Here is a 26,104-nt window from a genome sequence, read left to right as displayed (position 1 = left end):
TCCAACAAATATCGCACACACACACAAGAAAGAAAAAAAAATGTTTGCCCCTTTAATGCTGATCAAAATGAAGGCTCCTGTCCTCTGGGGGTGCTCTTTATGAGCGATGGTCTGTTGAATGAACACAAGATCTGTCTGTAGGATATGTCAGATTAACTTCAACTCCAAAAGGATTTCGGCTGTAAACACTCAGGAGATTGCACAGCTTGTGTGGGCATGATCAGTCATTCAAGAGGTTGGAGGGAAGAATGAGATGACGGGAGAGACGGGGGAGAAAGAAGAATGTGTCAGGGAAATGGAATTATTTGGTCTAATTTGAAATATCTGTGTAGCTTTTGCCTAACATGGCTTAGAGTTGGGCAGCAGCGATCATGTTACGGAGGCTTAAACTTCCACGGGACAAGGACAAAATAGCTGTAAATGTATGCTGCGCCGATTCAAGAGGAGCAGATAAGTGACGCTTAGAAGGGCAAGGAAGGCAAGGAGGTCGGATCGCATCATTTCCTTAAGCAGATGTTTCCAGGAGATCTTTCAAATGTGACTCTAATTCAACAGTCTGATGAGTTGTTTGTAACTTTGATCCCCGTTTTCCTCTCGCAGAGTCTGTCACCGAGTGCCAGCACAACTGCTACGGCAACGGAGAGTGTGTTGCCGGGTCGTGTCACTGCTTTCCAGGATTCATCGGCCCGTATTGCTCCAGAGGTAAAACGCCAAATTTCTTTTCTCGTGTTTGCACCATTCTGACCCCCCGAACACAAAAAGGGATGAGAGGAGGACTCAGTTTTTTAAATAAACTAAACAAGGCCAAATGTGCTTCACAAAATCATTTGAATCTTAAGTGTCTCTCCAACCATAAAGAAAAATCTTTCTCTGCCTCACATGAATACACTCGCAAGTGAGCTGCGTTCAATGACCTGGTAATGACTATGCTGTATTCATGTTAATAGGAAAAAGGAAATTCATTGAAAAACTAACGCTAACAGAATAACGCTCTTATCCTTAATGTCATGAATAAACATTTTCAAAAGATGAAATGAGGAATTGAAAGTTTTTATTAATATTATTCTTATACTACTATTTTTGTAGTTTAAAATGTTAAAGTTCATATTTCAACTTTTTTAAAACTATTTTTATGATGAATTACCTTGTATATAATTATCATAACAGTTCGTCTTTAAGGGATAATTCACCTGAAATTCAATTTTCACTGATTTTCTACTCACTCTCATGTCGACTAATGGTTGGGATTATTTTAAGAGTAATACATTCCTTTTTAGAAATATAGACAAATATGTATTCTTTTTAATGTAGCGACTGGAGCTCAATCTTGTTTGTCTTCATCTTCAAAAAGACACTCTTAAAAACATCCAAATACATCTGTGGTTCTCGTCTGTCATGTCCATCTTGTATTGAAGCCGCAACATTAAAAATACTTAATTATTCTATCTTTTAAGTTTGTGTGTAGCTGATTCTGTTAGGGTAGCTGCAAGGCCATCAAAGTAAATCTAGGACATGCACACTGTCACTGTGTTTCAATGTCGACAATCTGTTCAGCAGCCAAAAATGTATGTTAAAAGTTTTTTTTGTGTATTTATGCAGCCAAATGATTCAATTTTATTAAACCTGAGAACTAATATTTACATTCTGAGGTTCAAAATACTTTCTGACATTGACTTTAAGACTTAGGGTTAAAATATCTGACATTTCTGCTTTAACAAAACGAGGGACGAATTGAATTTTGTTCAATGCCTACAGTAGCAGAAAAGGTCAGTTGAGTGAGTTGACAGCTGGAATTATTTCTACAAATATCCTCTTGCTGTTGCTGACTGTTGCGCAGACTCCACCACTTTCAACCAAAGGAGGATAAGTCTGATAAAACCTCGTCTGCACTCAGTTTCTTTTATAGATTAGGGGAGAGTTTCTGCTGAGAATGCAATTAAACATCATCCTCGAGGTATCAGCGGGGTGATGCTGGACCAGAACAAGGGTCGCGGCTTTAGTTCCGGGAAACTTTGTAGATTTCTCCCTGACAATTTGTATAATGAATCACCCCCGGAGGATGTGTGGGACTTTGTCGATCTCTTGACCCGTCACTAGCTCTCACATCATTCATTTGTCCTTTCACCTGGATCAAAGCGTTTTGATCATGATGGATGGCGGCTGCTTGTGCTTCAGACGAGTTTCGATTGTGTGAGGAAAATGTTCACCTGATAAGTGATTAATCAAACATAGTTTTATAGTGAGGCATGTATGCAGGATTTAATCACTGTTGTAGGTTTGTGATCTTCAAACCCATTCCCTTAAACACTTAACCAGCCCTGCTTTGCTTCAAGGACGCACATTTTCCACTTCACTTTTTAAATTGTGGTTAAATGTAAAATGTTACTTTTTTGACAACTCGATAAAAAAAAGAAGATTTTGTTTAATTAAAAATCTTAGCAAACAGAACCAAGAGGATATTTCTCAATAACTCTGAACACTCTCATTGGAGTTATATTTGTTATCCTCCCTTCATTTTTCACCAACTAAATTAAAAACATATATATATAAAATGTAAGATGGTGCCATCACTTGGCAAGTGTTTCTGAATTCATTATTATGCTAAATTTGAAGCCATTTTTAATGATAATAATGATGACACTGGTGTTAATAGCATCGAGTCCCTTTCTTTCTCCACAAAGCCTCTTAAATATATCCCCTGTGTAGTCTTTCTACTAGTGATGAGGCCTCATAATACAGCTGTGTCTTTTGAAAGGCCACTAAATGGTAGTGATGGTCTAATGCTTCGATTTCCTTTGCTTTGAAAACACATTGTTTTAAACTGATAGCGCCACCTACTGACCTCTAAATAAAATGACACTGATTCATGAAGCTTCATCAGACCATCATTACTTTGTGATAATAATAATAATAATAATAATAATAATACATTTTATTTCGATGCATCTTTCTTGGCACTCAAGGTCGCCTTACATAAAACCCAAACAGCCAGCAACAACACAATTAAAACATAAAGACACATTAAAAACACAGTGATTAGGTGCGATAAAAAGTATTTAAATAAATGTTTTAAAAAGTGTAATAGAGTCCATGTTTCAAGTTCATGTGGCAGGTATATCATACTATAATATCAAGACACTGTATTGTGTACTTGTCATCAAAACAATACTGTATCACGACGCCTCATCAACCCATCACATTTTTATATATATATATATATATCTTTCTTCATCATAGAAGGAAATCATTTTTTGTAAATTGTTCTTTGAGAAGAATACTAGTGATGGTCTGATGAATCTTCATGAAGCAGTGTCATGTTGTTTTGAGGTCAGTAGGTGGTGCCATTTTAAAAATGATGTGATGTTTGTTCAGAACAAAGACAAATAGTGCAGAGAATGCCATCTAGTGGGCTCAGAAAAAAAACACACTGCCTTCTGAAACTTTACATCAAAGTTCCAGTTAGTTCCAGTTAAGGAAATGAACACAATCACCGTCTCCCGTCTACTGCCTTAAAGTATTTTGATGGCGGTCACACATATGCGTAATCAAGGTAATTTTTGAAATAGTAGTTTTACTACATGAGTGATGATTCTTGAAAGTTAAAATAATCATGACTATGAAAAAAAATAAACAAAAAGTCCTGTCAAAATGTTCCACAGTGCTGCTTTAATTCAAGAGATGGTACATGTAGAAAGATTCAAATGAATCAAAATTAATTGGTCTTTGTCTCTACAGCTGCTTGTCCAGTCCTCTGCAGTGGTAACGGCCAGTACACCAGGGGGCGTTGCCAATGCTATAGCGGCTGGAAGGGCACGGAGTGTGACGTGGCATCCTCCCAGTGTATCGACCCTCAATGTGGGGGACATGGCGTGTGCATGTCGGGCAACTGTGTGTGCAACACTGGCCACAAAGGAAGCAACTGTGAACAAGGTAAATAAAAAAACAACAACTGTGTTTGTGCGTCAAGCTCAAGGGGATCGACTCAGTTGACTGGCGAAACAATCGGTGTTTTCAACTCCGTGGAGCAGATAATGTTCTGGATGCTGTTATTGATACGGTGCATTTGCATTAACTCCCTCTTGGAGCGCACGGGAGTATCAGCTGGAACAGATTGTTCTGGGCCATCAAAGCGCTCACCTATTGCAGCGCTGCACACTCCAAGACACCTGTTCAAATCGATCTGTCGATGCCACCTGTTTTTTTTTTTTTCCGCTGTTCGAATCAAAGCTCCTTCTCCTCCTCCTCTGTCAAGCCCTGGTCTCCGCCGCCGTCTCCACTTCATTTACCTTCATTGATCAGCGCGCGCACAAAAGGCAATTAACAGCTCACATTTACATGCGCAGGTGGCTGACCTTACATGCGAAACACTATCGAGTTCACTGAATGAATACATTCAGGCATTTTTCCTCGAAGTGAAGCATGATGGGAGGACAGTATCGACTGGAACCGGCTGCTGTGAACAGTCAATACCTCCTTGTGGAAACACATACCGCAGAGAAAGTATGTTGTCGCTTGTTAGTAATGGGTTGATTATATTGGTCATAATTGGCAATTATAACCTAAATCAGCGAGCCGATCCACGAATTGTTAATAGAAATTGATGTATCTGTCTAGACGCTAATAGTGCTTTTTCTCCTCGTGGCTATAATGGACCATAATTGTGCTGTCATCGTATTGGAAGTGCTCTGTAATATACTGTAGAGCATCGAGTTGTACACAGGCTGGAAAATTACTACCAGCCGTCAGGAAACAGTGCAAGAAAGTATGAGCGGCAATGTTCCAGGCATCATCTGGCATCAGTGCACATCCTCTCTGAGAGATTTTGGCTGCAGTCAAAGTGTCAGGATGTAATGACTAGGTGTGATATCCTGTCGCAAAAACTGACAAAGCTGTCGTCTTTCACAGTGGACTGCGTGGACCCGAAGTGTTCGGGTCACGGAACCTGTCACCATGGCGAGTGCCACTGTAACCCCGGCTGGGGTGGGATCAGCTGCGAGATCTTGAGGAGCACTTGTCCAGAGCAGTGTTCCAGTCATGGCACCTTCAGCACCGACTCAGGGACCTGCGTCTGTGAGGCCAACTGGACCGGGGCGGACTGCTCTATCGGTAAACATCAATCATGTCTTTCAAATCAGAGAACCTTTCTTAAAGCAGCAATACGTAAGATTCATCAGATTGTTTCTGGCTCCACCCAGTGACAAAACAGTGTTACTGCAGTTTCGTGGAATCCTTGTTGTGCTGTGGCCACATACTGAACATAAAGTATCTTTATAGGAAACAAACAAATTAGTTTGACATTCGTCCAAAAAAAGAGGGTAGTTAAAATCTTCAAAATTAAACTTAAAAATCTGAAGAAAAAAACAAACAATCTAGATAAGTTACATGGTGCTGCTTTAAACCATTCTATTTATTAACTTTTATTCCACACACACAAGAAAACATAACATTAAGAAAACAGGTAAACAGTTCAATGATGGATCTCTATTGCACTTGCAAAAAAATATAAACAAATTCCCAAAAATGTACAAATACAATTATCGTCATAGATAGTTTCTGAAAATTACTCGCTGGAGAAAAATGATTAAATGTTTCATTTTTTTTTTTTGAATTAGATATTTTTCTATATCTAGCAGTTAATTAAAATTACTGTGCGATCACATCTTATTTGCTACAGCTATTCAACCAGCTAACTCATCTTAAGTCAACAAAACAGGAAGTTAAAAACAATAAAGCTGTTTGATTTAAATACAGTTGAATTGTCTACAATCAATGGAACAAGGGGCAAAAAACAAGATGTGAAAACGTTTTTAAATCTGTGCCCTTAAAAGTATACCTATGATAAATACAATATGTGTGGAAAAACCCCCAACACAAAACAAGGAAAGGGTTAACATAAAGGGTTACGATTTTAATTGTTTAATCTTTGCAATAATTTAATTTTTTAAAATATTTATCATTATAATTCATCCAAATCAATGACGTAGTGTTACCAAGGACAAGCATTCAAACCGTTTTGATTTAACTGCGTGCATGTTGTCTTCAGGACTCCCTTTTTCTGAATATTTGGAACTAATTGTAAATGCAAATTTAATAGTCAACAATTTGTGGCTGATTGTAACTTATTTCATGAGGATAAACCACTTTTCTTTTCGGGCTGTCTGGTTCTTCAGGTAATCAGGTCATAGCTTTGCTCAGAATTCAACTGGCATATATTCTTCTTGTGCTAATACACCCACGAGGGCCATCTGAGTTGAACATTTGAAAACTCAACAGACTGGCCTTAATACCATCAAAGACATAATAAGCTACTTAAGAATTGTAATCTGCATATACTTTGATTTCCTTCATTAATGAAAGTAGAGATGTCATCCATGTTGTTGGTTCTACTCTCTTCATAAACAAATATATTCACTATTATTATTATCATATTTACACATTTGAAGTTAGTTCTTATAACGAGTTATTTAATTCTGTTTTTTCCCAAACAAATCTCCCCTTGCTGCGTTCAGACAGATGATGTGTCCGCACTGACTGGATGTGTTGGCGGAAATACTTTCAATTACTCTGCACCGGGAGGAAAATGTCCATGGAGAGTTTTAGCTTATTTGTCCAAAAAAAAAATACCAGTTAATGGGTTGACATCCATCAAGTATCACCTCATTGAAGATAATGATACAAGTTAGGAAAGTTGCGACAGACTCAAATTGCACAAACTGAAGTATTACCAGCACTTTCTTTATTTCAGAGACAGATATTTAGTTAGATATTGAGTGCACCATCACATTGAGTAAATTGGGGTAGAGTATTATAAGGGCAGCGTCTATCATCGCTTAGGGAGACATTTTCAGAGAGATATTTTCTTAAATATATACCTGTACAAATGTTATGGGCCATTATGTGCTAACAGCACCTCGCCTTTCATTGGCAGAAGTAATTGTTTCCAACAAACCAAAGATTCCATACTGTTGGTGACCCTCTTCCAATATATTTATTTCTTTTTTTTGTCTCATTATATTTCTTGGTCAGGTGTCCTTTTTTAAAATGACTTTCATCTTAAAGTGATAGTTCACCCAAAATTTAAACTTCACCCTCATGTCGACTAAGGGTTGCAATAATTTTCAATGTACATCCATTTTAATGAAGCGACTGTAAACAAACCTTCTCTAAAAGGACGCTTTAAAACATCCAAATACCTCTATAATGCTCGTATGTAACGTACATTATTTATGAAGCCACGACAAGAAGAATTTTTCATGGGAAAATAGTCTATAAGTCTATATTTTACAGTTGTTTGTGGCAGACATTTAAAGAATAACACCGGAAGTACTCTGGAAGTAGATCCGGTGTACTCTCCTGTTTATCGCAATACTTCTTTAAGCATATGCCACAAAATAAAGACTTTAATTCATTTATTGCGGAACAATTCTTCTGAAGGGTTCAATACAATATGGAACTCTAAAAAGGAACGGATTACTCTAAATAATAATTCCAACCCCTAGTCGACATGAGGGTGAGTAGAAAATGAGTGAAGTTTGAATTTGCGGTCAACTATCCTTTCAAGAACTGTTACGGTACGTTAGCATAATTAGGATAATTCAACATAAAAAACACACCCAAAAAAGTGTTTTGAAAATATAAACTATATCTAAAACAATAAATCAGCAAAATACTGCACAAGCTTTTATATAAGGCACACACTCTAACAAGAAGATGAGAAAGATCAATATAGAAGGAGAAAAGGAAGGCGTGTGAAACCTTAAAGTCCTGCAATGCATGCTGCGACATAGTGATGGTCTGGTGAAGCTTCATGAAGCAGTGTCATTATTTTCAGAGTCCACTAGATGGCGGTCTCTGTCCTATTTTCCTTTGTTTTGAACAACTGTTTTAATGACACATCACATCATTTTTAAACTGATGGCGCCACCTACTGACCTCTAAACAACATGACACTGTTTCATGAAGCTCCATTAGACCCTCACTAGTTTCCAAAAAAGAATTTGTCAAACCCTTATAATGCCCGACATTATAATTTGTGTTTAAGATTTACTCAAACCTATTAATTTAAGAAAACGAAAAATACAACATGTTAACAGAAACCTTGACTTGACACAAACCCTCCCCCTATTTTCCTGTCTCGCCTCGTCTCATCCAAGTTATTTCAAAGAAATGTCGGCAAGTGTTATTTTGAAAGAGTCGAGCATCTTTCGCTGCCATCTGTTCGTAGTGAAGCATCTCAATTTGTGACTGGATTAGCATTCAGCGCCTTCGCTTCTCTGCACAGGTAGGTGACATGACAGTTCAAAGGCTGACTCCTCCCATCTGTTATCAGATCCAGGAGATTTATGAAGCATTGCGGGACAGACTTTCAAGAAGAAAAGAAAAACCCAACAACAACACATGGAGTCAAAGAAATTCAAATAGCAAGTTCCACATACTTCCTCTCTATCCAGTGATCTTTTGGCGAGGATTCAGTGGAGGATGAAAGCGTTCGGAGGTTGGATCCCAGTATTTAAGATGATTGATGTGGGTGTTTGTGAGTGTCTGTGTTCCATTGAAGGAGCAGGAAGAAACCATGAATCTTCTTTGGTCAACAGGGAGTTTTGTTTCTTTTAAGAGCGGTCATTTTTTATTCTGTTACAAATGTTCAGACAAATCTTTATATCCTGAAGTGCACTTACACACACGCAGCAATACTTTTACCGTCCACTTCATATCTAATCCCATCCAACATACATCTTAAAACTATTAGGTTTGTACAAATGTATATGGAAATTAAGAACCATTACATTGACAAGTTGTTTTTTATGATAACAAAACAAACTGAAGATATTTATTTGAATCTAACTGAAGGAATGTAGATATAAGTTCATTAAAACTGTAATAAATCTTCACATAAATACCTCATTTGCTTGTATTTTTTGAAAAATGATGGATTTATGAGTCATTTTAATTCATATATTTCAACAAAAGGACACTGGTTATAAATACATCTAACAATAATTGAGAAGCAATCTTGCAAACACAAGCTGTTTTTGTTTTGTTCGTCTTCTTGATTGATTCCCTCTCCTTCCAGTCAAATAATCATCTGCTGGATTCATGTGAGACATAACAAACACATATTTGGTCCCCACAATTCTGTGTTTTATAACAGTTATGTTGATAAAATCAGTCAATTAATTTCCGCCTAATGTGTTTATCGGTCATGTCTGTTTTTTAAATCTTTTAAATAGTATTAATAAATTTTGATTTTAGTTAATATACGTAAAGAAGACTCACATCTCATGGACAATGTGATTAAAGTATAATAATAAATATGATACTATATTGTAAAATTCACCTCCACACTTCAACTGCAATTAAGTTCCATTTATGACATTAGAAGCGATTGGTGATTAGAGGGCGTCACATGTACTCATAGAACCGAGGTTATACAAAGGTAACTCTATATTTATACAGCTCCGAGGAACGTGGAATAGCCGTTTGACTTGATGTAAAATGGAAATATAGAAAAATCATTTGGAGCCGGGCTGGAGAAAGGAGAGTCCTTTGAGAACGTTGAGGAGGTCTGAATGTAATCAGTATTCATCCTAGCAGAACGGACCTTATTATGGGATACACCTTTACTGTATCCATAATGTTTACCATCCGTAATGTCTGACAGATGTTATGAATGCTCTGCAAATTCATCATGATGAGTGACTTACTGCATATTGGAGAGGAGGACTTTGAAATATGTGACTAAGGCAGGAAAGTTGGAGTTGCCCTTTAAGAGGAAAGTGGTCGACTTTTTGTGGTTAGTGTAGTTAAGGCATGTTTCTTTTTGTGTCGACACAATGAGACCTTTACCGGATTTATAAGTCTGGATGTTTCGGTCACAATACAACTTTGATATTCAGCACACTCTCTCTGTAACAAGCCAGAAAACACAAAACAGGACCATTTAGGTTCTCATTGTGTAAGACAGAGAACATCTTGTGTTTTAGATTCAAGACGGAAAAAAAAAGAGCAGACCCGGCTTCTCATGAGAATATGTGAAGTAACTAGAAACAGGACATTTGAAAAATAAAGAAGAGCAGAACAGGCATACAAGAGAGCCAGAAGAATGTTACACAAAGACAGCGCTCTGCTCTTTTTAGGGAATCCAATAAATAAAATAAATACCATCAGGTGGTGGTAAGAAGATAAACATGAATAAAGGATTGGAGTAGGAAAAAAGAGTCTGCATTACCAGAGAGAGATATTTACTTCAGAATATAATAGATTTTTGCTTATAACATTTATGAACCAAAGTTGTACTGACGACCAAACTCTTTGACAACATCATGATCTTTTAAACACTCCCCAGCTTGTAGGACCAGACCTATAGAATCAAGTAGATGTGACGTAACTAACCTGGACATGAGGGCTAAAGGGTGGTGCGGGGGGTGTTCTTCTAAATTAAAGCTGCTTCTCCTCTTCAATTAAATAAACGTTAATTAACAAGTGCACCACTACAATCGACCGCCTCGCAACCCCACCATCCGACTCAAAGCAGAGGCGTGTTGAAGGCAGATAAACACTTTTTTCTACTAATGAAAAATTGATTCCATAGATTCTATGGGTAGGAGGTTTCCCTTCGGAATAAAATGCCTCTCCTCCAGAGACCAGTTTAATATTCCACAGTGCTGGCTGAACTTAATCAGAAGCATCCAAGGACCTTCAATCGAAGAAAAACTCTATTCAGGGACAGAATAAAGAGCAGCAGTGAAGTCAATGATGGTGTGCGTAACAGAAGGGACGAATGAAAATACTAAAACTACATGAGAAGATATTTTAACCGTGACTTCCCGAGACTTTCCCACAGCAGAAAGATGTCTCTTGGCTAATTTGCACTCCCTGCAGACTGTACCAACTTTTGGAAAGAGGAGAAACTTTCTAGTTATTCAGTCAGTCTATATGAATTTCCTGGAGCATAGTCACTTAAAATTTTAGGACATACTCGAGGTACTCTCCTCCAGAACACTGACGGCTGTTGTCACACTGGAAAGCTTTTTATGCTGCCTGGGCTCCAGCGCTTTGATAGAAAATCTCAGTTCCGGTAAATGAACATTTCTTATTCTAAGACAAGAACAGCCGCAGCTTGTTGGGCTTCAGCCTGGTACACACTGATCTGCTGACCACCCATGCATCCAAAACGAAGGCTTCTATTTTTTTCTTCTTCTTCTATTTAAAGGTGCCGTACAGTCGCTCAGGATGCATGATTATGTCATAAATCATCAATGATTGATGAACACATTAAAGCTCAGGACTGTCAACTCAAAAAACAACTTAACTCTATTTAAATATAACTTTTTATTGTTAAATTATTAGGATTTAAACATTTTACTTTTTTTTCCTTTTAGTCTTAAACAGTGATTTCCCTTTATACACACACTATTCGAGGGTGGATTTTTTTATCTATTATTTGTGTTTTTATCACTTTACTAATGATCAATTTTCAATAATTTTAACAATAAGTGGTGTGTTTAAATTGACTGACACTTCAACGAGGATTTAACACTGTAGCACGCAATTCAACATACGCAACTCTGCCTCATGACTACTGTAGATTCCGGCTAAAATTTCCAATATGGCCGCAATCGTAAACTGTGGTCCAGTAATAGGTTAATTTCCAAGATACTACATCCATGTCCTACATAGTCTATGGACTGAACATGTTAAAAAACCCTAGTCAATTAGCTCAACATCCCAGGCTCTTGAATTTTGGGAAACAATATAATAACTCAATATACAATTGAATAAATATAATATATATTTTCTGACGGTGCAAAATATTATGAGACAATTAGGAGAGCATTTGACCACCCAAGACATTTGCTATTATTAAACAAATTAGATACAAAACGATAAATTACAGTTTTGATTGCTGATGCAAGTGTCTTGAAAGAAATCATCGAACTCACAGGAAGGGGAGACGGTTAAAAATTGGGTTTCACAGGTAGAGGTTTCAAGGTATCTTTGTATTTGTTAATAGCAAAAGAAATGGCGGAACGTGATCATTTTGGGGTTTTTCTCTTGTGTTCTTTCCTCTTTAATAGTCTTAGAGGGCAGAAAAAAAAGATTGGCGAAGAAAATAGAGAATGTGGAGAGGGTTATGTAATTTTAATGGGCAAACTACATCAAATATTTTTTCTTTAGATATTAACAACACCCTTTTCCTTGTTGTGTTATTCAGAGTTACACACGTGTGTGACCGTCTTTCATAATATACTACTTTGTTGAACTCAACTTTGACGGAAATTGTTTGTAATTTCTTTCATCCATACATCAATCCATTTTCTACCGCTTGTTGTAACCAACCAGTTTTGGTTTCAACATAGATTGTCTGAAGAAAGTCATTTTCATTGGTCTTGGGGATTTAAAAAGAAGAATGAAATTTAGCAAAAATATGGTATTTAAGAGTTTAATTTGAGAAAAAATAAGCGGATGGTTGATTTAATCAAATCAATAAAACAAAATAATTTAATTGGCCTTCATTCTCTTTATCAAATTTCAAAGGTTCTGCTTTTTTACCCTAGTGTAAAGTGCTTTAGTGGCTTGTATTTGATTAGAAAAACATCAAGTATACTTTTAGCCTCTACAATGTTGTAGCAACGTTTAACGTCAGTTATGACTGCTCTGGGTTTGTAAGCTTAACATAATAGCCCAAATTTCAAATTGTTTGGATGAGGCTACATTCTTACCCAAGAATTGTACCAAAATAGTTTGCAGCACAGTATTATTCCTGCAAATTCATCAGAGGACTCAAAACTAAAAGTGGGGACACGATTTTTATCCAGCTCTGCGCCACGTAAATCGTTTTTGTTTCCATTTTATCCATGTCACTTGGTGCCACCTTTGCTGACATGGTTGTTCATGCAGCAAATGGGTGATAAAAGTGAAGTGATGACTGTCTTGCTTTACGTTCTAAAAAAAATGAATTACTTTAATCTAGTGATCTTAAATCATGATTGATTTTTTAACTTCAGGAAAACTGGACCTTCACAAACATTGCTTCTGTAGTAGCAATAAAGTCGGTAATCGCAAAGGACGGAATTACAAATTGAAATGATTGAGAGAACTGGTGACGTGTGCAGCCGCATCACTCTCCCGACAGAAAATTGCTTTTGGTGTGAGGCACGCATCTTCAAACCGCAGCCGCTTTTCGGTGTGAAATTGTGGTCAGTCAATGCTCAGAGACATGGTTTACGATGTGAAGCAATACTTTTTTTCTGGTTGCAAAACTGCATACAAACCTTTACTTCTGTGCCTATCAGTGTCCTTTATAAGGTTGGCAAAACGGATGTTAGAAAAATATGGATACAGCCATATATTGCGATATTTTTCATGATACTATATTGTTATTTGACATAACTGTATCCTTCTTTTTTACAGTTCAATAATTTATTTACAATGAACATTCAAATATTCACAGTGATGGTTCATGTTTTTGTTGAAATTAAAACTTCCAGTTGCTAGATGTCAGCAGTCATTAAGTCCCCCGCAGATAAATAAAAAAATAATTATTGCAAGATCCTACTGACAACTGAGGAGGAGAGGATACAGTCGACAGAAGCAGTTTTAAAAGCCGTTGTTGGCACATATTTTGCTTTCGAAACTAATGAAATCAGTTACGACTTCCTCAGGAGTCATGTGTTCTGTAAATTCTGCAACGATAACAGCAATACTATGCTCCTTATTCCTATCATTATATATCGTACCTTGTCCCTGTATTGTGATACGTATCACCGGATTATTGCTAATACACACAGTTAGTTTGCAGGGAGCTTGATCGCTCTCAAGACAGTGTATGGTTTGTCTTGGTCTCAAGTTCCCGGGCTGTAATGTGGTCTTGAAGTCCAATGGATTGTCTATTGTATCTACATTGATTAAACATCATGACACAACAGTTGACATGCGTCGTTACAGTCCATAGAGATCAATTGACGTTTCATTTTTTATTTTTTTTCATCTTTCATCATGTAATGTGAAAAAAGTCTTGACTCATTCTGTCTTGGGAGTGTGATGGTCTTGACTACAATGATAGATCAGAATTATCATCGTGGGCAGGTGGCAAAAAGTACATTTCGGAGCACAAATGAAAAAAGAAAAGCAATAACGTCATGTTCATTCAATCAGGTGTCTGACTTCCATGTAACAAAACAGTGTGAAGCCAGGTTTGACGGGCTGCTCTCATAACCTGGAGAAAGTATCCGTTGAGCTTGTAGCTAACAAGCAGTTAGACTGCCGCACAGATTTTCTGTCAATTGAGTCCTTAACGCTTCAAAGCACAACAGTACTTGTTGACTTCCCGAAGAATGTCATGTTTCAGGTTTTGACAGGTCAGTGTGTCAGCCCGATGATCTTAGCTTACCTGAGCGTGCTTGCAGACAGAATAGATCTCTGAACATACCAAGCTGGTTCATTGGAGCATTTTAATGTAGAAATGTCATCGTGAAGTACGTTTAAATAAAAATTGGATGTACAAAAGCTCATTTAAGATACAGTATTTTCTCATGAACCGCTCAACAACATTGCTTCAAGATTATCTTATAGACTACAGAACTCTTGTTGAAGGTTTTAAGATGTTTAGCAACTTGATCATGTTTAGAGGAAAGGGGGGCATTGTAATGGCGTGCAAAGGGAGACAGAAAATCCAATGAAAATATCCATACAATAAAATATGTCCATTAAACCATCTGATAATTTCAATACCAACAATTATATGTCCAGGTTTTATTTTTACATTTACATCACATTGGCTGGGATCAGATAAGGTATTACTCATTATTATTGATGGTCTGATGAAGCTTCATGAATCATGTCGTTATTTTCAGAGTCTACTAGATGGCGGTCTTTTCACTATTTTCCTTTATTTTCAACAACAGTTCTAATGAAACAAAACATTATTTTTAAAACTGATGGCGCCACCTACTGACCTCTAAACAACATGATATTGCTTCATCAGACCATCACTACTCATTACAACTTTTCCATGTAATAATCATACTAACATGTCAGACTTACGTTTTAGTCGAAGCCATGCCAATCCAAGGCCTTGTTTTTCCCTACAAAGTTATAACAATAGCTATATTTCTAACTTTTTAGTGAATATAGTGTCGGAAATACAATATTCACAAAAAAAAGTTGTGTCGACTAATATGTTTATTAAAGTGTGTCTTAAATAGATTTTGGACCTTTTATTGTACTCATCACTATGTGTCTGTATATACGCAAAAGCCTCGCCCACTGAAATGCTTTGTTTTTCTGGAGATTAAATCTTGTTAACATAATCAGACCCTCTCTGCTTTGATTGGTCAAACATCGAGGTTTGTAATGATGCTTCATCAATCCCAAAAGTCTACATCTTCAAGATACTCGTTGTATAAACAAAGCGGGGCGTGATTACAGCTGCCTGGAGGAGGAGTGAAGCCAATTGTTACATCGTAATGGACTTCACTCTTGTAACCTCTCGTTCGCCGATATTTTAGATGGAGGAGAACTTTATAAAGTAATAACTTCAAAATATGACCATGATGAGCGACTTACTGCACCTTGGAGTGAAAGACTTTAAACATGAGAGTAAGTCAGAAGAATCAGCATGCAAGTTAACAATGAAAGTTCATTTCCATTCATACAATTTCCATATTCCATACTTTGTTCGGATAATATCCATTCATCTGTTCTACAAACGGCAGCAGAGTTATGATTGTGATTGTGTTCAGTCATTTTAATCATATAAGAGACAGTATTCTATGTGGTGAATTTTAGAGATGATGAATTGTGTGCTTGAAGGCTCTTCAGGGATAAACGGTGGGTTTTAGTGAATGGAAAGATTGAGATTATACATTTAACCGTGACTGGACATGTATTTTGGATAAGAGCTAATAATAAATGTGGTTTAGAGTTAGCAAAGCAGCACAGTTTTATTCAGCCATCAAAACATTGGGCTTCAATATCTTTCCATGAATCACAGGATGAGCTGATAAGCTAACTTGGGCGATGCCTTCAAGATATTGTAAAAGGGGATAAATTATTTACCATGCTCGAACTTAGCAAAACACAAAATAGGTCACGCAGGTCAGATAGAGGTGTCAAACACTGCCAAGTGAAGACATGTGTTTAAAAATATATAAAGCGGTGCCTCGGAGGAAATCACCCTCACACATCGACGGAGCGCTCAATGGTCTCCTCTGACGCAAGCATTGAAGCTGTACAGGGAGACGAGTTATGTTCTACTCAGCTAGTGTCATTCTCCATACTTGTCAAAATGAAAGCTTCTTGTATCCACTGGTTCTACTTAAGAACTATTCCTAAACAATGGCCTGGTGAAGGAGGACTATGAATATAGACTATGATTATGGACTTTGATGGTGGACTATGAATATAGACTACAGAGGTAGACTATGAAGGTAGACTATGAAGATAAAGTACAACGTTAGACTATGAAGGTAGACAATTAAGATAGACTATGAAGGTAGACAATGAAGATAGACTATGAAGGTGGACTATGAAGATAGACTATGAATGTGGACTATGAAGATAGACTATGAATGTGGACTATGAAGGTAGACTATGGAGGCAGACTATGAAGGTAGACAATGAAGATAGACTGTGAAGGTGGACTATGAAGGTAGACTATACATGTAGACTATGAAGATAGATTATGAAGGTGGACTATGAAGGTAGACAATGAAGATAGACTATGGAGGTGTATTATGAGGGTAGACTATGCAGATAGAATATGAAGGTAGACTATGAAGGGAGGCAATGAGGGTGGACTATGAAGATAGACTATGAAGGTATACTATGAAGGTAGACTTTTAAAGATAGACTATGAAGGTAGACAATAAAGGTAAACTATGAAGGTAGACTATGAAGATAGACAATGAAAAAATAGACTATGAAGGTAGACAATGGAGATAGACTATGAAGATGGACTATGAAGATAGACTATGAAGGTAGACAATGAAGATAGACTATGAAGGTGGACTATGAAGGTTGACTATAAAGGTAAACTATGAAGGTAAACTATGAAGGTAGACTATGAAGGTAAACTATGATGGTAGACTATGAATATAGACTATAAAGGTAGACAATGAAGGTCACCTTAGAGGTGGTTGGTACACGGGTCACATTATATTGGTGCAGATATGAAAATATTTTCGGATTGTTTAGGATGTTTCTCACAAGATAAGACACTTTGTTTACACTAGTGATGGTCTAATAAGGCTTCATAAAGCAGTGTCATGTTGTTTAGAGGTCTGTAGGTGTTGCCATCAGTTTAAAAATGATGTGATGTTTAATTAGAAGATATTTTAAACAAAGGAAAATAGTGCAGAGACTGCCATCTAGTGAGCTCTGAAAATAATTACACTGCTTCATCAAGCTTCATCAGACCATCACTAGTTAACACTACAAATGTGTGAGTCGTTTATTTGACAAGAGTTCCAACACTCTTTTTTATCTTCTTTGACTTCTGGCATTATGGGTTGCCACAGCAGGTCAGCCCCCTACGCCTTGACCTATCTGAACATCCTTCCTTGTCACACCTCTTCTTCTTAATCTTTTTTTACTCCACAGGCACTTTAGTCACCTTCCTTCCTTTATCCAAGATGATTTGAGATGGAGGGATTTTTGTACTCAATCTTCTGTCCTATTGAACTTCTCATTCTCATTCTAGCTAGTTCTATTAATGTTAAAGGTATTCTTGGTGTTTATATTCCCTTAATCCTGAATCTTTTCTGCAAACTTAAACTAGAACAGGATATTTGAACCAAATCTTTATATTATTTCTTACTGCTTCTCATTTAACCTCTTTCAAAGAGTATATGTACTGTGAAGATTAACCAAAACAATCATGAATTTAGAGGATCTTGACTCTCAAGTAGGTAATGAACTTAAAAAGGGCCAGATTTGACTTGAATCCTGATACTGCCATTTTTATTCATGCAGGCTTTTCCTTTATTTTCTGAGACTCTTTGTGTTGTCTTGACCTTTTAACTATTTATTTTATTGTTTAAGCGCTTTGTGACCCTGGTCTAGAAAAGCGCTCTACAATTCATTTTTTTCTATATATATATATATGCATATAATTGACTGCATAATGCAGATGTTTTGGGGGATTGGAGGAAAGTCAAGGGGGAAAAGTTGTTCTTGTTGGTCTAACTAGAACTCTTCGTCCAGTAAGAAACTTCTTCATAGTTGAATTTTCTGACCTACTTTACCTTCTGTCACCTTCACTCTGGGGCGAACATCAATGAACAAAGATGGCAGTTATATCCACCTGAAAACAAAGACAAGAGCTGAGCTAGTGTTTCCTCTATATCAATGTTTTTTTTTTTTTTTTCTCTGCTACAGAGGTGTGTATGGTGGACTGCGGTCCCCATGGTTCCTGCGTCAGCGGTGTGTGTCAATGCGAGGAAGGCTGGACAGGACCAGAATGCGAGCAGAGGGACTGTCACCCACGCTGCATTGACCACGGAGTCTGTCGGGAGGGCAAGTGCGACTGCCACCAGGGCTGGACCGGGGAGCACTGCACCATAGGTGAGCAGTACTGACACTCACTGACCGCCCACATAACTGGGAGAAAAATGGATAGTTTGAAAAGGTCAACGTTTAAGCCGTCATTTTATGAGTGGTTTCATGATTACTTTTTTCATGCAACTTATTATGTCGAGCTATAGAACTGAAAGCACTTAAGGGATCTTATGTGGCTCCAATTAATTTTTTTTTTTACTTTTCATGGACAGAAGGACAATTGATAGAATACTTGAACCATGAATTAAATATTAAATAGCTGAAAACCATAATGAAATTGTTTTTTTAATTGCTTTATTAAAGGGCAACTAATTTGTTGATTTAGGTGTGTCTTAAATAGATCTTGGACCTCTGTTGTACTCATCAGTATGTGTCTTTTTGTACAAAACTCCCTTTTATTAAAATATATTTAAATTAGAAAATGTGTTTAAGCCCGCCCACTCAAAACCGTTTTTTTCTGGAGATTACATCTTGTTTACTATAACCACACCCCTCTGCTGTGATTAGTCAAGCATCAAGATTTGTCACTAAGAGGAGTGAAGCCGATTGTTATGTCATAGTGGACTCTCATAAATGCTCCTTCGCCGAGATTTCAGACGGGGGGATTTATAAATAACTTCAAAACATGGTCATAATGAATGTACTTACTGCATCTTGAACTTCAACTTTTGAAACATTTGAGTAAGTCCGTAGAGTTTGGTTTTCACATTAGTTGCCTTTTAACACATTTATAAATCAAAAATAGTGTTGATCTGGTACATTATATGCTTAAAATGAATCAATTAAATATAAAGATATTTTAATCAAAAACCCCTTTCTAATTGCATCTACTTATTTAATTGCCTTTTTTAAGTGAATAGTAGTGAATTTCATTAAATATATCCAAGAAAAAATTGCATTTATACATTTCAGACAAGATGTTTTATTCATTTGAATTGAATTATCCTTTCCTTTTATTTTCATTTCATTTATTTATAACAGAGGTTTCTTTATTTCTTATATATTTTATATAATGTCTGTAATCATAATAATAAATCATATGTTTTTTACAAAAAGGGAAATAATTGTTGCTTGGAAATTCATTTAATAATACAACTGCAACATAAACGAGAAGAAGAAATTATGAAAGACAGAGAATTTAGTTTCAGGCAAAACAAAAAACAATGTTTATTATTTATATATTGTTTTTATTTGTTTTTATATTTGTTTTTGGGTTTTGTTTCTCCACATCTCTTCTGGTAAATAAGAAAAAAAGAAATTGGAGCAGCAGCTTCCACTTTTCTGTGCTTGCACACATTTTTAGTGATGGCGAGGACTTAACTGGACCAGCGTGCACTTAAAGTGCAATTAGGGGTTAAATCTCATGCTCAGAGACACTTCAGCCTCCCTTCACAGGACGACAGGATACAAACCAGTAACCTCCCAATTACCAGACTGCTACTCGACCTCCTGAGCCACTTTGCTCCACCTCATTTAAACTGTGATTAAACTTTCTCCTGGTGAAGGGAGATGTTTTCTCTGCTGTTTCTCTCCACTTTCCTCAATTCCCTCTCTCTGTTTCTCTCCGTCATTCATGTTAAAATCCCACCTTCTGGACCTTTGAGGATACTCCTGCCTCGATGAGAGGAGAGCAGGTGTTACCAGAGCTAAAAAGCCACAGATTGCTCCCTCTGGAATTTCCTCTTTTTTTTCTTGAAATAGCTGTGCTTCGGCTGACTTAATGAGGATAATGAGTTCTAAGATGTCACTTCTGATTGACCTTTGACCTGCGCCAGCTCGACACCTCGCCCCGGCGTCAGAGGTCTTGTAGTTTTAGCACGACTCGCGGCGCTAGACAGCCAAACCCCCCCGAGTGTCGTCTCGCCACGATGACATGTTCCCCGCCAGACACAGATCTGCCACTCCACGCTGCTCAGCCCTAATTATGTATTTACGCTCATCGGAATCCCCCCCATCAGCAGCATGGTTCCATCTCTGAGGGGCGCGGAAGTTGTTGGAGGAGATCTCGTTCCTCTTCTGATTAATCTCTCAGAGTTGGACCATCGCTTGTGCTACCATCAGCACTGGAACGCTGTAGGGTCTGAGTAGCTGTTGCCACGACGAGAAGCTTATTTTGTCTTTTGAAAACCCTGAAGAACTGGCGTTCGCACAAAGAGCTTTTTAATCACATTACACGGACAGAGGCTCAATAGAGGACTTCCTCGGCCGGTCTTTTGTCGCAAGCATCTAGATCCTGTTTTGTATGCAAGGCTGAGCCCATTGTTAGCCATCTCTCAGTGCTGCTGTTAAAGGTGTTTTTAGGTTCCTTTTGTCCAAACCAGCCCCACAACACTGCTCCAGCTAGCCATTTATTTACCCTAGGGGTCCCTCTACAGTTGTGCACAGTAATTGCGGAAGATTTGGAGAGAAGCCCTGGTGTTTTTTTGTGTTTTTTAGAATGGTTTCAATTTATCTCCATGGATGGTCTGCTCAATAATAATTGTATTGTTCAGGCAGGTGCTTTAAAAGCATTGATGCATCACCCGCCATTTTCTGGTTAGGCACTTGCCAAGATTGCTTATCAATCTTCTATATCCAAAATACGTGTATTCCCTTATGATGTCACACGCATTGATTGCTCACAATAGAGTTTATGGCTACATTCTTAACTCACTTCCATTCGCATTGAAATTGTTAATTATCGAATGGACATTTTTCAATTCAATTGGAAATCAATCCATTTTTTTCATCGCCAATCCACCTATACTTCCTTAAACATGGTATTGTTTGCTAATTGACACATTACACTTGTGAAGTTATTTTGGCTTTCATGGAGTTACCGAAGGCTACTTCAGAATATGTGAGATAATAGGTGTAGCGCAGCTCCTAGCCGATCAGAAGGTACTGAATTTAGGCTTTGTAGTGGCTTCTTCACTGTATGTTTTCTGATTGACCATTGATGTAGGTTTCATTATTACAATTTTAAAAGCTTTTAATGAAAATAAATGTTTGTGTTGTTTTATTATAGCACCTCTTTTTTGGGTGTTTTTTTTATTTTATTTGGATTTATTGAATTGGAAAGTCTGTGTTGCTCACTTTGCAAATTGTTGTAGTGGTTTTCAGAAAAGAATGTGTTGTTGTATCATCAAGTGGATTTGAAGTGGTTGTGTGAAGTGAAGTAAGTGTTTTGCCTAAGAGTGAATTAAATCATTAGAAAGGGCCCAAATAGATAGATAATTAAAACAAGTGGGAAAAAAAGGCTTTCAACGCGACAAAAGGCATGTATAAAGAGTTTGTTTTTATTTGTGTTCTTCATGTTAGGGGGGGGGGGGCAAACAAAACCTCTTAATCAAAATGAAAATAGGCTGAGCTAGCTGGGAGCGCTACGTCCGCACCAGAGAGAAAAAATTCCATGTATGTTTACAACTCAGTCGGGTGAATCTATTTGATTTCGACTAAGGCTTACCCAGGACACACTCTTCCAGATCCACAAATCATTGAATGGAACCCTGTTCATAATTCTCTCCCTGTTGATCCGTAAACAAGAAGAGGGTTTGTCTAACATCTACTTTTAGCTGCTGTTTTTAATAGTGGGGAATTAGTTTGGATTGTTAACTGTGAATAGAATTCCAAATAGAGAGATTTAAGGTGCTAGATTCAGTTTACCTTTTTTTAAATTAAATAAATTCATAACATAATGTAATTTTAGAAGCATAACACAACAACAGTCTTAAAAGCTTCTGCATCTTTCAAAATATGAAAATATTTGAGGCCATTTGTAGTAGCATTAGAATGGTTAATACATGTTGTTGTTATATTATGATTTAAACAAATGTTATGATATAAAGCTTGCTCCCTTAATAGTCAACAAAAAAACACATGTTTTTTCAGCACCAGTTCTATAAAAGTGTTCTTGTGTTTGAAGTGTCTTCGTCCAGAACTATGTCTTTTTTTCGCTGAAGATGATGAGATGGCAAATTGTGAGAAAAAAAAAATGCAGATCTTAAAAATTCTGCTTCATGTTTCCCTCTCATAAGAGTGAATATAAATGACTCTGCATACTTCCTGACAATTAGGCCGAGGAACGTGTTTGAAGCAGATGAAACTGGTCTGAAAAACAAAGAGTGTTAAAAACCTCTGGCAATCAATAGACTTTCTCTCTGCTTTAGCCTGTTAGCGTTTCTGTCTTTCCTTTTCTTTCTTCAATCAAAGCCGGAAGATGTTAAAGGATGAATATTTCACTAAGCTTTATGATGTTGAAGTCATTTATGTTTCGCTATAATCATGTTGGCTTTCTGACCGACCGGGAGATGCGACGATGGTGTCTGACCACGCAAGCATCCATACTTCTGATTGATCATTAACCGCTTTAATCAACGTATGTCCAGTTCCAGTGGAATTCTGCTCTGAGGGATTATAGATATAACTTTAAATATGCTTCTCTCACAAACTGTCTGCAAGACTATATGCATGCATTTATATATGCATTCACATTTCCTATCCTCTGCTAACACCTTTTTATACTCTCTCTTTTTCTATTTGTATCGGTATGCCTGTCTGCCTTCCTTTCTCTCTCTCCTCAACTCCCTCTCGGCTTCCATGTGTAGCACTGGATTCAAGAGTGTCAGGTAAAAAATACCTCTTATCACTTTGCTTGTTGATTTTGTTTTATTTGGCTCTCAGTTTTTTTCGTTTTCCTGATTCAGTTGAAAATACTGTTGGGCGGTAAAATGGTCAGAGCTGAACACCAGCGTTACATAAAACCTGACGTTGATATGATTAAAAGTCCAAAAAGATCACATTTTGGTTTAGCTCCTGAAACATGCAGATGTATTTAAATCAAATAAGCCTTTTTCAGGTGAAAAATTAAGGTGAAATAAACTAAATTCCTAGCGTGTTAGAATTATAATGCAGTCATGAAAAAAAAAAACAGACACAAAAAAATGGAATGCCCAAAATCATTATTTCTAAATATCAGCTCCTAAATGAAATAATTTTCCGTTATTGTTGTTCTCATTATCATATTATTCCAAACAAATGTATCTTCAGTTGCACCTGCCACTAAAACTAACAAAGAAAACCAGGTTCTTTAATATATATATATATATATATATATATACTGTATAAAGGGTAGTTGTAGGTTGTGTTACAGTTGTGAATCACGGTATTATTAATATATAGTATTTAGAATATTGTGATTAGTTTAATAAATCTCACTCTAAAAAGTTGACACACCTGAAGTTCACAACCGTAACACAACCTACAACTGCTCTTGAGTGTGATTATTTTGTCAACATAAAAAAAATAATAATAATACATTTCTACAATAGAACCCTCTCTTTTTATTCAGTGTTTCTCTTCCTCTCTCTTTAATTACTATATATATATGTTACGGCTAGGTATTTAGATCCATGGTCTGCATCTTGTGTCAGGTTACTTTCCTGTATCACAGGTCCCTTTTCCAGTTGATCCCTGACACCAACCAACGTGTCGAGATCATGTTCAAATTGGACTGTAAGAAATAATTGGATGGTTTTGTTCGGATGTCAACGCATTTGGACCCCATGTGTCTTTTTTCCAAGTAAATCAAGGCTTTACACTAGTCCAAACTAGACACATATGAAGTCAAATGAGGACTTATTAGAAATAGCTTTTCACCATTATAAAAACATTTTGTTAGTTATTTGAAATGTACTTTAAGTAAAAACAAAAGGTGTAGTGTTGTCGACAAAATGATTGTCTTTACTGCAGTTGGTCATAATGTGAATTTATGAGTGGAATTAAAGTGTTTGATTGGAAATAATTGGAGTGCGTACCGCCCAGCATGTGTCAAACATCTAAATCTTTGGCTTAATAACAAGAATGAAAACAGGTGAGCTTGTACAAACACCTGAATTGAAGGAGAAGCTAAAACATGCTTGACGTTCACCATTGGCCAAAGACCTTCCAGGATTTATTTTTCTCTACTGTGCTCCCTGTAACTTCTCATGTGTTTGTCAGTCTCAGCTCTCTGCCACCAACAGAGATAAGTAATTTTCTTTTCCAAATGTTTCCCTTCTCCTGGGCCGTGTAATAGGAGCAGTCAAGATAGGATATAAAGGTAAATTGAACCCTGCCACGGGAGATTGTCACACACAATCCTTCCCTGCTCTGTCTTTTCCTAGCACGGCGTTTATACACCTGTTCTATGTCCAAGTCGACCATAATGTTTCTGCTGTGATCCTGCTCCCTCGATATGTCCCCTCATCTCCTGTCCGTCTGAACCAGTCTCACGCAGACGTCACGGTCCCCACTTCCCCCTGTCTTAATTCCCTGTGTCTGCCCGATTAAACGCCCCAAAAATGGTGTGGTTTAGTCATGTTTCGGCTCCCTGTCTTCACCCTCCACTAGAAGGAATGCGATTTTTGGCAAAAAGTGCTCCTTTGTTTTTTTTTTTGTAAGTGTTGAGACTCTGAACCCACACCCCTTCCTAATCCTGTCCCCCCACCTCCTCACCCTCCCCTCTTCCATCTATACTTCCTTCTCCCTTTGATGTTGCTGTTACTTCACATGAGTGTTAATAATGTCTGCACTGGGCAACTTGTGTTATTTTCAGATGTAAGCCAGCAGCCCTCAAGACAGACTCTGATTTTTCAGCCTCCTAAACAGGATTTGTGCAACTTTGAACTCACTAAACTGAAACACAAAAATGGTGTCTGTGCTCAAGGTTCTTTCACACTTATCAACACATACATGGACATTTCTTGGTGTTCGCTGTAATTGGCACATCCTTGGAAGTCGACGTCTCTTCCACTGATCATCTTTTTTTACCAATTTTATTTGAAGATTTCTTAACCTGAGTCGTTCTGATTTCTGACACTGCTTATATATTTTCCTGAATGTATTTAAAACGCATCAAGCAAATGCTAAATACCATTGATATTGTTCGCTACGAATGAGAGTTTGATCAAATAAGAGACAACAGTCATGAATAATAGTCTTCAAACTCTGAGGCAAAGTTGTGTGAATGATTCATCTGAAGCTGCTGTAGCTGAAACAGCTTTTTAACGGAATGACACATTCAATTAATTAGAGTTGATTCTTCATTAAGTTCATTATTCAATGTTGTTTCACTCTCATGCGGAACTTACTGTACACTTCAACATTATATTTAGACACAATGCTGAACGCAATTATTTCAATTGGACATTAAATGAATGTCGTGATTTGGAATTGGAACCTAAGCTTACACTGTATGTTTTTCTACAGCACATAAAGTCTGTCACATAAAAAAAATCCAACTCTAAATATTAATTTAGATAATATATCATATTGTAGCTTTATAAACTGTATATTTAATCGAAGTATGAACCCTAAAATAAAAGTGACAGAATATAACTTGGACAAAGTGACAATGGAAACCTTCAAAGTAATATTATTATCAAAGATTTTTGATAAAACTTAAACAATACCCATCTGTATTCTCCTAATGTCATGAAAATGCTGAAAAATAAATTTAAAAAAATCTATAAATGGTTATATTTCCTGCCTCAGACTCCTCAGAATTTAAAGAAGAGAAATTGCATCT

At 37.0% G+C, this 26,104-nt stretch overlaps 1 protein-coding gene across 4 annotated transcripts in view; it reads left to right on the top strand.

Annotated features, from left to right (window-relative positions):
- Positions 1-26,104, top strand: part of LOC148071521 (teneurin-3) — a 264,037-nt gene that overhangs the window by 169,237 nt on the left and 68,696 nt on the right. For 2 of the 4 annotated variants that reach the window (XM_087798800.1, XM_087798799.1), the window contains exons 9-14: positions 601-702; positions 3,736-3,930; positions 4,906-5,106; positions 18,379-18,564; positions 23,145-23,165; positions 24,614-24,637. In XM_087798800.1, coding sequence (XP_087654926.1) covers positions 601-702; positions 3,736-3,930; positions 4,906-5,106; positions 18,379-18,564; positions 23,145-23,165; positions 24,614-24,637 — 729 coding nt within the window. The remainder of the gene's footprint in view (positions 1-600; positions 703-3,735; positions 3,931-4,905; positions 5,107-18,378; positions 18,565-23,144; positions 23,166-24,613; positions 24,638-26,104) is intronic. The other 2 variants (XM_087798802.1, XM_087798801.1) reach the window with 1 other exon arrangement.

The sequence above is a fragment of the Callionymus lyra genome, chromosome 9 (assembly GCF_982586985.1).
Source record: "Callionymus lyra chromosome 9, fCalLyr1.hap1.1, whole genome shotgun sequence".
Classification (NCBI taxonomy): Eukaryota; Metazoa; Chordata; class Actinopteri; order Syngnathiformes; family Callionymidae; genus Callionymus; species Callionymus lyra.
The sequence above is the reverse complement of the archived record's forward strand: the minus strand, read 5'-3'. Positions and strand labels throughout refer to the sequence as shown.